We start from the raw sequence: 15,688 nt of genomic DNA on the forward strand, positions 1-15,688 counted from the left end.
TGATTTGTGCAGCACCCTGGGATAAAGGGTTGAGGCTGCTCCCAGCTGAAGGGGCCTGGCCTAGTGCTTCTGGCCATCCCAGGCCCCACCCATCTGTCCTAGGGGTTAAAGCAGTGGTCTCAACCCTGGCTGCACACTAGAATTAACCAGAAGTTTTACAAAATTCTTTTGCCTAGGCTGTACCCCAGAGTAATAACAATAACGTACAGCCAAGGTTGAGAACCTCTGAACTAAAGGGATATCTCAGGTTATCCTCAGTAACCTCCACAGGTTACTCCTTCCTTCACTGCAGTGTGTCCCTTCTGAGCAATGGGTCCAGGGTATCAATAGACTAAGATCGAGTCCTGAACTTGGGTGTGTGCAGCTCTCAGTAGCTGGACTCAGTGTCACATGATGATAAAATTTAACTTAACCAAACCGTCTAAGCCTACATGATTGTGTCCGGGCTGGGGGTACACAGTGGCCTAGTGGAGAGCTGAGAAAGCTGAACCTGACGGAAGGCGGGTGCGCGGGGTGGGGTAGGGTGGTGAAGGCAGAACGCAGCGGACACCTTGGGAACAGTAGTAGAGGCCCGGATTTTAAGGCGGGAGGGGCTGTGGTTCTTTAAGGGAGTTAATAGAATAACTGGACTCCAGGAAGAGAATGGAGAGTGGAAAGCTGAAAAGGGCTGTGGAGGTGCTCGTCCCGCCCTTTCTACTCCGGATAACACCCGTGTGCTTTCGGGGCTCATTGGGCGCCGCCTCAAAGGGGCTCGGCGGAGGCGTGTGTTCAGAAACGCCCCCTGCTCTAGGTGGAGGCGGCGGGCCGGGCTGCTGCCGATCGCCAGCTCTTACCCACTGAGACCCCGCACCTGCGTGTCTCCTGCATGACACAACCGAGGTGCAGCCGAGACGGGGCCAGTCGCCCCCACTCTCCGGAGAGGGCCAGACCCCAGTTCCGGGAAAGCCATCCGTGGCGTCGCAGAGGGCCCAATCCCGAGAGGGCTGACACCCGAGGGAAGACTGAGAAAACGCGGCAGCGGCGGCGCCTGGCTCGGCTGCGAGGGACGCAGCCAAACCTCCACGGCTGGCAGCCTCCCGCGGCGCCTTCTAGGAAATGTAGTCCCGCAAGGGGCCGAGACCCGGATGCGGAGGGTCCCGGGCATCCTTACTCAACCTCCGGCAGGAGGCGCTCCATCCCCCGCCGCCCTGCTTGCTTCTCCTCCCCAAAACCCGCCCCGCCTGTCCCCAGGCCTTCCCAAGATGGGCCGAACCGGTCAGAGCAGTGAGCACACCATAAAGAGCCACCGAGGAACCACATCCCAGTCCCTAACTAGAATGTGAGAGGAAGCAGCCGGCTGGGGCGCCCGGGCGAGCGAGCCCTGGTGGAGGTGACCTGGCCTAACGTGGTGTGGTGGTACCTAAAACCTCTCGCTAAGGAAAGACCGAGAGTGAGGAGCTGGCCTCTGGCAGAGAATTTAAGGGAACGCCCCCAAACTCAGTAATCAAGAGAAGACATTGCAACGCGATATTTCAAAAAAATCAAAATGAATGCAAAAAATTCATGGTGAACAAAATATCGAAATATCGAAGATTTAAATAAAGACAGGCATCAACCCTGTATTTTCTCCACCCTGCCTCACTCACCTCACCCTAATCATGGCCCTGGTTCCAATAAAACTTTATTTAGAAAAGCAGGTGGCTGGCACAGGTGGTAGCTTTCTGATTTAAAAGGATATATAGGGGGACTTCCCTGGTGGTCCAGTGGTAAGGAATCCACCTTGCAATGCAGGGGACAAGGGTTCGATCCCTGGTCAGGGAACTAAGATCCCGCATGCCGCGGGGCAACTAAGCTCACGTGCCTCAACTAGAGCCCGGGTGCAGCAACTACAGAGCCCATGCGCTCTAGAACCCGCGCGACACAACTAGAGAAGACCTGCGCACTCCAACTAGAGAGAAGCCCACGCACCGTAAGGAAAGATCCCGCATGCCTCGACAAAGATCCCACGTGCCACAACTAAGACCCAACGCAGCCAAAAATAAATCAAATTAAATAAGTAAATAATAGATAAACCTTAAAAATATATATACGCATAGATGTATCATTTATCTTGATTGCGAGTATTTTCATGCCCCCTTAACTTTTGCACTAGAGGCTGGTGCCTCGCTCATCTAACCCTAGTGCCCCTCTGCCAAGCCCCCTCAGCTTTGGGAGCCACATATCTGCCCTGGCACCCCGAAGTGGACTACATCTGGAAAGGACCCTGATTTTGGTCTAAGTTCAGCCACCAGCTGCCTGAGTGACCTTGGGCCAGTCAGGCTCCACCTTGCCCTCTGTTGACCCCCAGAGCTGTGTCTTCCCAGAAGGGGCAACTTTTTCTTCACGTGGTGTCATATAAGCTAGAGAAGACTTGGATCACAGCTGCAAACCGGGGATTAGGAAGCTGCTTCATTGCCTCTAACCTGATTCCTGACACCCACAAGGCTGAAGATTAGACACGGCAACACTGCAACAGAAAACCCCCATGCCTCCTCTACCTTACTGGTCATCAGAAAATAGCAGCAAGAAAGTGGCCCATTTCATTCACACCTTCTAAATCTCATGCAAGGATATTGGAAGAACCTAATATGCAAGGGAATCTAAGAAATGTAGTGTTTAGTTTTCCAACAACTACAGTCCAGAGAGCCTCTTTAGAAGGAAGTGAGAATAGATTCTGGGTGTCAAATGACATCCCAAACTATGGGAAAGCCAAGTTTCAATGCAGGTATAAACCCATGCTGGCAAACATGCACCCTACACATAGCAGAATCATAAACTCTTTGAGGGAAAGCTCTGCGAGGGGCTCTGAAAACCATCTCATCCTATGTGCTTATTTTACAGCTGAAGAAACTGAGGCCCAGAGGAAGGAAGTGATTGGGGAGTGGGGGTGGGCAAAGGGTGGTATGAAGACGCTGGCACGGGTGAGCTGGAAGAAGAACCTGCAGAAAACTTCTTGGTGCCCAAAGAGTTTCTAAATTTACAAAGATTGTACTGAGGTTTGAATGTGTTGTGCCTAATTCAGATCTAGGAGGACGCTGGCCATTAAGAGATGTAAGCATTTTTCCAGGTCATGAAAAACAAAGAAATTGTCCTAAAATACTAAAGAATTCTTCTAGATTAAAAGAGACTAAAGAACCATGAAAACTAAATGCAATATGCGCATCTAGTTAGGATTATATCCTGGACCATAATTTTTTTTCTTATGCTATAAAGACTATTAGTGGAATAATTGGTGAAACTGTAATAAAGTCTGTTCATTAGATGACAGTACTGGATCATTGATAATTTCCTTGTTTTTAGAAAATCCACATTATTTAGGAATAGAGAGAGAGAGAGAGAGAGAGAGAAGCATTTTGAACTGGCAGGAAATAAGAACAGAAGAAGAAAGAAGAACAGAAAGGGATCCTGAATCCCAGGGAAGAGAAGCTGCGAATCACCCAGGCAGTGTGATCAGACCTTCCTCAAGGTGTTCTGCACCTGCCCCATGTGGGATGCTGGGGACTCAACAGGGACAATGCAGAGACCCTGTCCTCCTGGAATATGTCTAGGGAAGGGAGGGAGGGAGGGACTTTGGCTTGGGGCAGGGGGTGGATGCTGTTCCGGCATCCCCAGTGCACCTCTCAAAGCACCTGCCATGGGGTTTCCTTGGTGGCGCAGTGGTTGAGAGTCCGCCTGCCGATGCGGGGGACACGGGCTCGTGCCCCGGTCTGGGAAGATCCCACATGCCGCGGAGCGGCTAGGCCCGTGAGCCATGGCCGCTGAGCCTGCGCGTCCGGAGCCTGTGCTCCGCAACGGGAGAAGCCACAACAGTAAGAGGCCCGCGTACCGCAAAAAAAAAAAAGCACCTGCCAGCCACTGTTGGGCTTCTGGGTGGGTGGGACTCCAGCTGCCAGCCAGTGGCCACACCCACTGCCCAGCACCAGCCTCTGTACCGCCCACCAGGCTCAGAGGAGGAACCAGGCTCCCAGGACTGGGTGAGATCAGACAGAACTGGATGGAGTCCAAGCACATGTCCAGAAGCCAGGGCCAGCCCAGGGGAGACAGTATTACTGACGCCCCCTCCCTCCGAGCCCACCGGGGCCTTAGCGTTTATAGAGCACCTCCACACCTGCTTGCTTCCCAAAATAGCCCTGCGACGGGTGTCTGCCGAGGACTGTCTCCCTGAGGTTCACAGGGCCCAATACTCGGCCCTCTGACCAAGGCACACAGGGGTTTGCCTGGCCTTGCTGAACCCGTAAGCTCTGCCCCTACTCCCTGGCACATACGGAAAGGAGCTTCAATATTAGAGGGTGATATCTGGGGTCGGGAAAGCAGGTCCGGTCTGTCAGCTGGGCTGGGGGCTGGGGAGGAAAATGGCTGGTGGGGGGCAGGAAGGGGTGAGGGAAAAGAGAAACTGCCTCCACTGTATGGGCCTTTCTCACCCATGAGAGTGTAGGGTGGGGATGGTCACCCCCAAACGCCTTTCTGTAGCTGTTAGGCAAGGAATTCAAATGAAACTTGCTGAGTCAGGGACACACCAGGGAGCGGTGGGGACTGTCCATGTCCGGGGCAGCCACTACTCAGCCCTGTCAACACGTTGTTGCTGGAAAGCTCCAGTGTTGCTGAATTTTCTGATCCTCTCCCCTCTCTCCTCCCCAAAAACAGCAAACTAGAAATCTAGATTGTGATGTGAAATCTCCTGATTTAAATGTTGGTTCATGGGACTTCCCTGGTGGTCCGGTGGTTAGGACTCCGCACTTTCACCGCTGAGGGCATGGGTTCGGTCCCTGATTGGGGAACTGAGATCCCACAAGCCACCGGCAAAAAAAAAAAAAAAAAAAGGTGGCTCAATAGTGTAAACACACACACACACACAAACACACACACACACAGAGTGAAGGCCAAAGCAAACATGTCCGCTGCCTCTGGCCTAAGCACTGGCCACATGCTTGGAGAGTGCCTCTTTCCCAGCTCAGGGCACAGTGAATGCCGGATAAACCCCTGTTGGATTAAGCCCATCCTTCTTGTTTCCAAGGACTGGCCTGCCTCCCTGCTCTGGGCAGGACCTGTCTCTACAACTGAGAGGATATGGGGCACATGGCTATTTACCTTAATGTGAGAAATTAGCTTCCAGTTGACTGAAAGGGATTTTGCAAACAAATCCTCCTCCCATGCCCACCTCTGCCATGTACCTAACGTCCACCTGCAGTTACAATTTTGCAGAGAACGCAATCCAGCTTTGAGGAAGCTGAGGCCCCAAGGTCACTAGTAAGAGTAAACAGGACCTGATCATAACAACTATTTACTGAATGCCTACTACGGACGCACCTGGCTCAGGCCTCCAACTCAGTCACTGGCTTGTGCTATTTTGAGATGCCATTGATGGGGAATATGCCAGAACCCATCTGTTCATCACAGACCCAGCTTGAGGAGACAAGTGGCATCCATTAGATGTCACCTTCATGAAGCCTCTTAGACTTACTCCAGGTGATGCCCTTTCTCCAGTGCCAGCATCGAGCCTGAGTCCATCTCCTTCACGACACCAAACTACTCCAGGACTGGGGCTGCCTCACTCATTTCTGTAACCTTTGGGAGAAGCTAGGAAGCGCGCTGGCGTGATGTCTGTGGGCCAACACCACCGGTGACAGGGTGACAGACTTGAGGAAGAGCAGGGAACTGAGGACTGCTGAGTCCTTTCCTTGCCGAGTCCTTTCATCATCCTTGTTTTACAGATGAAGAGACTGAAGCTCAGAAGAGGCAGACCTGTCCAAGGTCACGCAGTCACAAAGAGAGAAGCCTGGACACTCTGTGCTAGAAGCTGAGGGAGGAGTTACCTCACATCCTTCCCCTTTGGCCCCTCTTCCCCGTGGATACGGTTCTAGATGCACCAAACCTGGTGAGAGACAAGATCTGGGGACAGGGCACCAGATGCATGAGGCTCATGGTCCCATGGGGTGGGCATTAGGCCTCCCCCAACCTCATAAGGGCTACATTCTGTGCCTCTCCCAGGAACACAGCCAGCTACGGGGGGGAGAGCAGGGCCTCACAGCTTAGACTCTGCTCTGGGCACACATTGTGCAGTGCTTCGGGAAGCCTCCCTCTGGCTCCCATATACTCTAAGTTTTACCAATAGAAACACATTTGTTTACGGAGGCAGCCCGCCCCAGCGCCCTGGCAAAACGACCATGTCTAGTCCCCGGTGTCCGGGCACAAGTGAATCTTCACATTTTCTCCTCTGTTGAGGGATCAGAGAAAAAGCCTGGGGAACCTGCAAGGGAAAAGGCTAAAGAAGAGGTAGGGGCAGACAACCAACCTCGGGCCTTCTGCCCTTGCCTAGAAATGTCACCGGGCACCCCCCGAACTCAACAGACAGGCCTCCCGGTCCTTTGCTTTGGCCCTGGGCCCCACCAGCTTCACCCTGTAAAGACAGCTCTCTTTCAAAGGGGTCACACACCCCAGAGCTCACCTAATGGTCTCAAATTCAAACTCTGATCCTTGTGCTAGAACACAGCCTGCCTTATGGTCCCCTCTGGAGGTGAGGACCTCCCCGACCCCCTCTTCCCCTACTGCATTCCTCACGGGGGCTTGCCTGGCGTTGAGCCCCATTCCTCTGGGCTGAGGTAACTGTTGCTCTTGGTGTGATTAGCCCTATCACTCCCTAGGCCTGTGAAGGGACACACCTAGGCCACCAAAGGTGTTCTGCATCTTAAAGCAGCTGGGCCAGCTCTTGCCATCCCCAAACTCTCCCTCCAGCTGGAATCCCATCTCCAGGGCCTCAGAGAACAGGCCTAAGCCCACTTTTCTGTTCCGATTCCTCCAGCCTGGGGTTCCCTGATTCAGCCCACTAATCAGCAGCCCTAGAGGAGCAGAAGTGAGGTTTACTGAGAAATGCTGGGCCCCTCAGGCTCCTTGAGCCTGGACCAAAGTCAGAGCTGAAGTCTGGGCTGCAACTTAAGCCAGGGATACTGGCAGGGGCTGTGCCCCTGCAGCGTCCGCTGGTGCTGGCCCAGGTTGGAGCTGCGGGCGAAGGCCTTGCCACACTGCAGGCAGACGTAGGGCTTCTCACCGCTGTGCGCCACCTGGTGGATGAGCAGGTGGGCGCTCCGGCGGAAGCTCTTGCCACACTCGCCGCAAGTATAAGGCTTCTGGCCCGTGTGAGGGTGTTGGTGCCGCAGCAGATGTGAACTGTCTCCAAAACTCTTGCTGCAGCTGGGGCACTTATAGGGCTTCTCGCCTGTGTGCGAGCGTTGGTGTTTAAGGAGCTTGGCGCTGTGGGAGAAGGATTTGCCACATTCTGGGCAGGCATTGGGTCGTTCACCCATGTGAACGCGCTGGTGACTGGTGAACTGGGTGCGCTCACTGAAACCACGACCACACTTAGGACACTTGAAGGGCCGCTCTCCACTGTGGGTGCGCTGGTGCCGTATGCAGTCCGAGATGTTGGTGAAGTTCTCGCCACGCTCACAGCAACTGTAGGGCTTCTCCCCAGTGTGCAATCGCTGGTGCTTGAGCAGAGAAGAGCTGCGCCCAAAGCTGTCACCACACCAGGCACAGCGGTAGGGCTTCTGGCCCGTGTGTGAGCGCTGATGCTGCGCCAGGTTGGAGCTCAGGCTGAAGCGCTTGCCGCAGTCCCCGCAGCGGTAGGGCTTCTCGCCCGTGTGCGTGCGCTGGTGCTGGATCAGGTTGGAGCTAACGCTGAAAGTCTTACCACACTCAGCGCAGGTGTAAGGCTTCTCACCTGTGTGCACCCGCTGGTGTTTAACCAGGTCCGAGCTGCGGCCAAAAGCCTCCCCGCACTCCAGACATTTGTGGGGCCGGAGGCCTGAGTGGGAGCGACGGTGTTGGATGAGGTTGGAGCTCAGGCTGAAGCAACGGCCACACTCAGGACAGGGGTACGGTTTCTCTCCAGTGTGTACTCGGTGGTGCTTAACCAGATCTGAGCCACGTCGGAAGCTTTTGCTACACTCCGGGCAGCAGTAGGGCTTGTCGCCCCCATGGCTGCTTTGGTGGTGAATGAGGTTAGGGAGGTAGGCTGCGGACAGTCCACACTCCTGGCGCTCGAAGGCTCTGGGGACTGCAGGATAGTTGGTCTTGCCAGGGGCTTCTTCCTCCCCAGGGCCAGAGACTGACCTACGTAGGTACTGCAGGCCCATCATCATTTCCCGGGCGGCCGGCTGCCCCGGCCACACCAGGAAGGGCCGCTTGGGTGGAACAACTCCGCAATCGAAGGCGGACCTCGGGACTCCCTGGGATCCTGACGACCGGTTGGTTCCCCCGCTACTCGGCCCCGTCGGAGTCCTCCCTTGCCGTTTCTGGAGCCACCAACTCCATAGCGGTAAGAACGTACCGTTTCCTAGATACCAACCACTGGGCTCACAAGCACAACCACAGCTGGAGACACTCTGGACCCAGTGATTCAGCACCGGAAACGGAAATGTCCACCAGCCCGTGCAGTTCTAGGAAGTGGCAGCGAACGGTCTCGGTAGGTTTAACCCTCTCATTCACCTGGCGGAGCAAGTGCTCCCATCTGCAGCCGCTGTAGGAACTTGATACTTTCCGCTTGGCTCGGGGTTCTCAGTCCGTCAGCGCGGACTTCAGTGCCCCGGCCACCAATGAGGGGCGGCGAAGCGAGCCTGAAGGAAAAGGCTGTTGCTGCCAAGGACACGCTGGGGGCAGAGTAGACAAGTCACCTGGAGCAGCACTGTACTGAAACTCCATGATCGGATGTCTGGGTTCTCCAGAGGCACCGGCCCACCCGAGTCCCTTGAGTTTCCCATCCATCCTAAGCTAGGCGTCTTAAGCTTGGCGCGGACTACATATCCCAGCATGAGCCGCACGCGCCTCTGGGGCTCGCACTACGATTAGATAACCACTACTCTCAACATGCCTTCTGCAACTGTGCAAGCCAGAGCACCGGGATCGAGAACTACAACTTCCGACTCGCATGACAACTGCGGCGGCGCTATTTAAAAAGCGTCAGAGAGGAGGTGCATGGCCACGTCCTTCTCTTCCAGTTCCGCTCCCTAGGATGAGCGGCGAAGAGAAGGGCGGAGCCTTAGGCCTGAGCCAAGATGGCGGCTGCGAAGCTAAGCCCCGCGGACTCGCTCTCATTCTGCCTCGCGCAGCTCACGGCGGCGGCCGGGGAGGGTCTAGGTGGGAGAAAGGACACAGCTACCAACGAGGCACCCTTGGGCCGTGCGCTCTTAGCCCTCCGTACGCGCCACGTCAAGGCAGCTGGGGGAATCGAACGCTTCCGGGCACGCGGCGGGCTCCGCCCCCTTCTCGCGGTGCTACGGCGAGCGGCTGCAGCGGGTCCCGCCCCTTCCCAGGCTGGCCCAGGCTCCGCCCCCTCGTCTGTCGAGTCAGCGGCTTCTGGCCCCGCCCCTTCTCCGGGCCCCGCCCCCTCTGCTGTGTCGTCATCGACGCCCTCGCCACCAGCGCGCCTGCGCAAGACGCTGGACTTGGCGCTCAGCATCCTAGCCAACTGCTGTACGGAAGGGGAGTGCCGGGCTGAAGTGCGCAGACTCGGAGGCATTATCCCTTTGGGTAAGTGCTCCGCCCCCATTTCCTAGAAGGATTCTACCCACACCTCTGTCTGTGTCTGGGCCTGGGCGGAGTCTTGAGTTCTTTGTGTTGTAGCCTGGAAGATCGTGCTTTCTGACGGCGCAGCGCCCGCAGCTCTCATGATGTCATGACCCGTGACGTCACTGCTCTCTCTATAAATTATACCCTAGCCCTCTTAGATCAGATGCCAATTACCTGGGTATTGGTTGTAGAGCACCTCTCTCGCATCTGGGCTGGTGGAGGCCAAAGGGTTATTTGATGACTCTTTCAAATGATTCTTACTCTCCATTTATGTTCATAGCAGGCACTCAGTGCCTACTGTGTCCAGCCTTGTGCAGGGCTCTGAAATCCCATTTGATGAGCTGGGGGTCAGAAAGTGTAGTGGTTGAAAATGTGGGCTCTGCAGTCACCTAGACCCATCCGAGGCTAGGATTGTAAAATGGAGTAATAGCTACCTCAAAACACTGGAATAGGGAGAAAATGAAATACAAAGATAGAACACAGATATCTGAGTCTGGACTGGGTACTTCTAGTTATTAAAAACTAGCACAGTGAGAACAAATCCTGGGAATTCCCTGGCGTCCAGTGGTTAGGACTCGGCACTTTCACTCCTGGGGCCTGGGTTCTGATCCCTGGTCGGGGAACTAAGATTCCGCAAGCCTTGTGGCACAGCCAGAAAAAAAAAGAACAAATTCTAAGCCAATATTTTATAATAACTATAAATGGAGTGTAACCTTTAAAATTTGCGAATCACTGTATTGTACACCTGAAACTTATTTAATACTGTACATTAACTACACTTCAATTTTTTTTAAAAAGAACAAATCCTAACAAAGGTAGCAAGCTTTTCTGTTTACCAGCTAAATTGGCGCCTCCTAGTGGCAATGTTGTGAACACAGTTTACACTTCATTGCCAGCTATGAAATTATGCCTATTTTGATGAAATCTTAATTTTTTTGATAAAATAAAACATTAATATATTTAAATTTTCATTGACAAGAGGCCTGGCACATTAATAAGTCCTCATTCACTGTTTTGTATTTTAAATATCTCCTGAATCCATCCACTTCTTTGCCTTCTTCCATCACATGCCCAGAGACTGTGCTGGGCTGTGCTGGTAGCTGACTTGGGTCAAGCCGTCTTCTCACTATTGCAACAGCCTTCATGTTGCTCCCCCTGCCTTATTCTTTCCCCCTGTAATCCATTCTCCCCATGGCTGCCAGATTTTATCATGTCACTTCCATTCTTAAAACGCTGTGTGGCTCCCAGTGCCCTCACGTTCAAGACCTGAGCCCTTGGCCTGATCAAGGCCCTTCATGAAGTCATAGCATAAACACTAGATCTCACCTCTGGGCCTTTGCAAAGGTTACTTCGAAACCTGAAATGCCCTGTAACACTCCCATCCACCATCCTTCTAGCAAATACCTACCTATCTAACCTTCCAGACCCCACAAGTGTTAGGCCTTTTCTGGAGGCCTTCCCTGACTCTCTCAGGCGACGTTCTTGAGGTGATTAATGAGAGAGACAAGAAGGGGTAGAAACCTCAAGAGGCCAAACCCTCTTGCAGTGACTATTCTTCAGTGTGTGAAGACAGACAGCATCCAGAACCGAACGGCCCGTGCTCTGGGGAACTTAGCCATGGAACCTGAGAGCTGTGGGGACATCCACTCTGCTGGTGAGCAGGCTCTGAGGGTGGAGCCACCCAGGGCTTGGGGGTGGGAGAAGGGCTTGGGTGTCTGTCCTCACTCACCTTCTGTCTTCTTCCCTCTGCAGGTGCTGTTCCCCTGCTTGTTGAGGGCCTGACGGCCTGCCAGGACTCACAGTGCCGCCAGAGTGTGGTTCGTGCCCTCCGCAACCTGGCGGACTCACCCCAGCACCGCCTGGCCCTGGCAAAGCAGGGAGTGGTGCGCCCGCTGGCCGAGCTTCTGGCCGCTGCCCCAGACCCTGCGCTGACCTTGGCCTTGGTCCGTGCCCTCCTGGAGCTGAGTCGAGGCTGCTCCCGGGCCTGTGCTGAGCAGCTAAGTCTGGGTGGAGGACTAGGCCCACTGGTCAGCCTGGCGTCCCACCCCAAAAGAGCAGTGCGTGAGGCAGCCATCCTGATCCTTGCCAATCTGTGCGCCCAGGGCCTGGTAAGGCCTGCGCTGGGCAACGCTGGTGCTGTGGAGGTGCTACTAGGTGAACTCCGGCGGCGCCGGGACCCCAGCGGGGCTAGCCCAGCCTCCCAGCAGCCCCTGGTGCGGGCCGTGTGTCTGCTGTGCCGGGAGGCTATCAACCGGGCCCGACTGCGGGATGCTGGTGGTTTGGAGCTGCTGATGGGCCTGCTGCGGGATCCTCGCGCCAGCGCCTGGCACCCTCGTGTTGTGGCAGCCCTCGTGGGCTTCCTCTATGATACTGGGGCCCTGGGCCGGCTGCAGGCTCTGGGACTTGTACCTCTCCTGGCTGGGCAACTGTGTGGTGAGGCTGGTGATGAGGAAGAAGAGGGAAGAGAAGCTGCTTCCTGGGACTTCCCTGAGGAGAGGACTCCTGAGCGGGCAGAGGCCGGAAGCTTCCAAAGCCTCAGGTGAGTTCCCACCTGATGCTGTGGGGTAGAGTCTCTTCACTACCCTCACTCTCCGCCCGTTCTGTCTCGGTAAGACTTTTATTGACTCTGATTCCTAATTCCTTGTTCTCACTGAACATGACCACTTTCCAGTCCGCATTAAATACACCTCTTTTCCCTTGGGGCCACCTTTGACCTTGGCTCCACCCCAGCACCTCTGAACTTTGGGGCCCAGACAGGTTCCCTGGAAGGTAGTATGTGCACTGGTTCTGATGATACGTTCTGGCATCTAAGTTCTTATTCTGGTACCACCACCTACAAGCTGAGTCATCTCAGGAAAGTTAATTAACTTCTCTGAGCATCGGATTCCTTGTTAGTAGAACGAAGGCTAATGCATACCTACCCCATAGAGTTGTAAAGATCAAATGAGGGCACTTTGCACCGTACCTGGCACTAAGCAGCGCTCAGTAAACGTCAGCCTCTGTGAACTCCTGACCTCATTTCCCACTGCTTTCCTGGTGCCCACGATACTCTTACACACTGGCCTTCTAGCTAGTTTTTGGACCTGGCAGATAAGTACCATATCAGGGCCTCTTTGGTTATTGTTCCCTGTGCCTAGGGCACTCTTCCTCCAAGATGCTTTGATTAGATCTCACCCTCATCAGCACCCAATCTTAAAATGTCAGCTCTCCCCTCCCTGGGCTCTTTTCTGTTCCCTTTTACTTTGCTCCGTATGCATCACTTCACACCACACTAACTGCACACTAACATACCTTGTGGTTTCTTATTTTGTTATCTGTTTCTCCTCACTGGAATATAGAGTCTAGGAGGCAGGACCTTTTGCTCACTGCTTCTCGCCAGCACCTGAAACGGGGCTTAGCACACAACAGGCATCAGTAATTGCTGAATGAGCTGGGGTTTGCCCCTACCTCCCTTTTTCCCTGTCCCCCGCTCGGGCCCACCCTCTCTCCTGGCCTCTGTCACCTCTTTTTGCACAACCGATCTTTTGGCCCTGCCCCCTCCCCTCGGCTCTGGGTTCCATTCCTTCTTTCTCCCTCGGCAGGTCCTGGCTGATCTCCGAGGGCTATGCTGCGGGCCCGGGCGACATCTCTCCCGACTGGTCCCCGGAGCGCTGTCCGCCGCCGCCAGAGCCGGCCAGTCGGGCCAGCCCCTCCCTGGGCCCGACCTCGCTGCGGACGCCCCGCGCCCTGCGCCCGCCCGGCCGCAGCCCCGCCGCCACTGCCCCCGAGGAGCCCTGGGGCCGCGAGGGGCCAGCGCTGCTGCTGCTGTCGCGCTTCTCCCAGGCTCCCGACCCCAGCGGGGCGCTGGTGACCGGCCAGGCCCTGTGCGGCCTGCTGGCCTACGTGACGGGCGCGCCGGGCTCGCCGAGCCCCCGCGCGCTGCGCATCTTGGCGCGGCTCACCTGCAACCCCGCCTGCCTCGAGGCCTTCGTGCGCAGCTACGGGGCGGCGCTGCTGCGCGCCTGGCTCGTGCTCGGCGTCGCCCCCGACGACTGGCCCGCGCTGCGCGCCCGGCCCGCTCGTCGCAGCCAGCACCAGCACCGGGAGCTGGGTGGGTACCCGCGCGCCTCCCTGCTCACGTGTGAGGCCACGCGCCCCTGCATGCCTTCCGTGCGCCCTGCAGCTCACCCGCTGTCTCACTGCCCTCCTCCGCCCACCGCCCACCGTTTGGACAACCTCAGCCACTAGGTGGTGGCGGGGAGGGACTCCGTTCTGCTCCACTGTCCCCACACGCAGAGTTCTTCAGCCTCTGCCCGAGCCTTGGGGCCCAGAGACCCCAGCACTGGGCTTGGCCCGAACAGCTTAGAATTGTGCCTGTCTTCGTCTCCTTACCCAGTGTCTTCTTGGTTCCGCATTGTCCTGACTCCTGCACTGTCCTTGACTACCACTGGGCCCACTGATGGTGAACCCAGGCTCGGGCACCATGTCCTCCCAGGCCCCACCACCCCTTCCAGCCCTGCCAGGGACTGCCGGGGCTTCTGTGCCCTGTTTCAGTCCTTGAGGGCCCAGACTCACTCCCTGACCATCTCACTCCCCGTTCTTGCCCTTGACCTCCAGTTCCTAGTGTCCAGACCCCATCCCTCCAGGGCCTTCAGTCATCCCCCTCTTCCTTGCCCCGGGGTTGTTTGCCCCTGTTCCTTTCGGGGACCCAGAGGCCTGTCTTGCCCATCCCACCGCCATCTTGGATACCAGCTCCCAACCTGACCTGCTCTGCCCACACCGGCAGGTGAGATGCTGCTGCAGAACCTGACCGTGCAGGCCGAATCGCCCTTTGGAGTGGGTGCCCTCACTCACCTGCTGCTCTCTGGGAGCCCTGAGGACCGCGTGGCCTGCGCACTCACCCTGCCCTTCATCTGTCGGTGAGAGAGGCGTGGGTGCCTCGCAGGGGTGGGGGGAGCAAGGTTGCTGTTCCCCAGCCCCGCCCTTTCCCACCTTCTGAAAGGTTCTCTTTTCTCCCCGAAGGAAGCCCTCTCTGTGGCGCCGGCTGCTTCTGGACCAGGGCGGCCTCCGTCTCCTCCTCTCAGCGCTCACTCGGCCAGCTCCACACCCGCTCTTCCTCTTCTTTGCTGCGGACTCCCTTTCCTGCCTCCAAGGCCTGGTGTCTCCCACTGTGAGCCCGGCCCTCCTACCTGCAATCCCCTTGGACCTGGACCCACCCTCCCCTTGCCTCTATGAGCCTCTGCTGGGCCCCGCCCCCACGGCGGCCCCTGACCTCCACTTCCTGCTGGACTCAGGCCTCCAGCTCCCTGCCCAGCGAGCGGCCTCAGCAACCGCCTCCCCCTTTTTTCGGGCCCTGCTAGCTGGCAGCTTTGCCGAAGCCCACATGGACTTAGTGCCACTGCGGGGCCTGTCACCCAGCGCAGCCTGGCCTGTCCTGCATTACTTGCACGGCTGCCGGGGCTGCAGAGCTGCCCTGGGGCCCGTCCCTCCGCCGGGCCAGCGCCTGCTGGGCTCAGAGGCTGAGGAAGCCCTGGAAGCTGCTGGCCGTTTCCTGCTGCCCGGGCTGGAGGAGGAGCTGGAAGAAGCCGTGGGCCGCATCCACCTGGGACCCCAGGGCGGCCCAGAGTCAGTGGGTGAGGTCTTCCGCCTGGGCCGGCCCCGGCTGGCTGCCCACTGCGCTCGCTGGATCCTGGGGCCGGGGCAGTGCCCACGGAAGCGGGCCCTGGCCCTGGTGGGGCTTGTGGAGGCAGCAGGCGACGAGGCGGGGCCCCTAACTGAGGCCTTCCTGGCTGTGATGATGGGGGTAGAATTGGGGGGCGAGGGTCCCAGCCTCGACGGTTGATGTCCCCTGGGAGGAGACCCGAGGATGAATTGTCTGTGAGGAGTTCTCCCTCAGAGCGGCACAGGAGGAGGCCGAGCAGAAGGGGTCCCCGTCAAGGACCGATGACAGCGTGGACCGAGACCCCGGGCTGATGATCTGAAGGCTCAAGAGTGAGAAGCCAAGGCGAGGCATGGGGCCCACAAGATGGAGGACGGCCCACGGCCCCAGGCACTTGGCCTGGCTCAGCTTTCTGGAGTTGGAATTAAACACTTTGGAGCTGGCTACCCCTGTCGTGTGGTGTCTCTG

At 56.7% G+C, this 15,688-nt stretch overlaps 2 protein-coding genes across 2 annotated transcripts; one reads left to right on the forward strand and one right to left on the reverse strand.

Annotated features, from left to right (window-relative positions):
- Positions 1–3,853: 3,853 nt before the first annotated feature.
- On the reverse strand, positions 3,854–8,328 carry LOC117200921 (zinc finger protein 501-like). The gene is given in 2 exon segments (XM_033426239.2): positions 3,854–8,267; positions 8,269–8,328. Coding segments are annotated over 2 exon segments (1,404 nt in total). The 3' UTR covers positions 3,854–6,923.
- Positions 8,329–9,068: 740 nt separating this feature from the next.
- On the forward strand, positions 9,069–15,666 carry ARMC5 (armadillo repeat containing 5). Its single transcript, XM_012532665.3, has 6 exons — positions 9,069–9,543; positions 11,129–11,236; positions 11,335–12,121; positions 13,164–13,672; positions 14,348–14,480; positions 14,584–15,666. Exons 1-6 carry the CDS (start codon positions 9,069–9,071, stop codon positions 15,401–15,403), a joined length of 2,832 nt encoding a protein of 943 aa, XP_012388119.2. The 3' UTR covers positions 15,404–15,666.
- Positions 15,667–15,688: the final 22 nt, after the last annotated feature.

Source organism: Orcinus orca, chromosome 16 (genome assembly GCF_937001465.1).
Source record: "Orcinus orca chromosome 16, mOrcOrc1.1, whole genome shotgun sequence".
NCBI lineage: Eukaryota > Metazoa > Chordata > Mammalia > Artiodactyla > Delphinidae > Orcinus > Orcinus orca.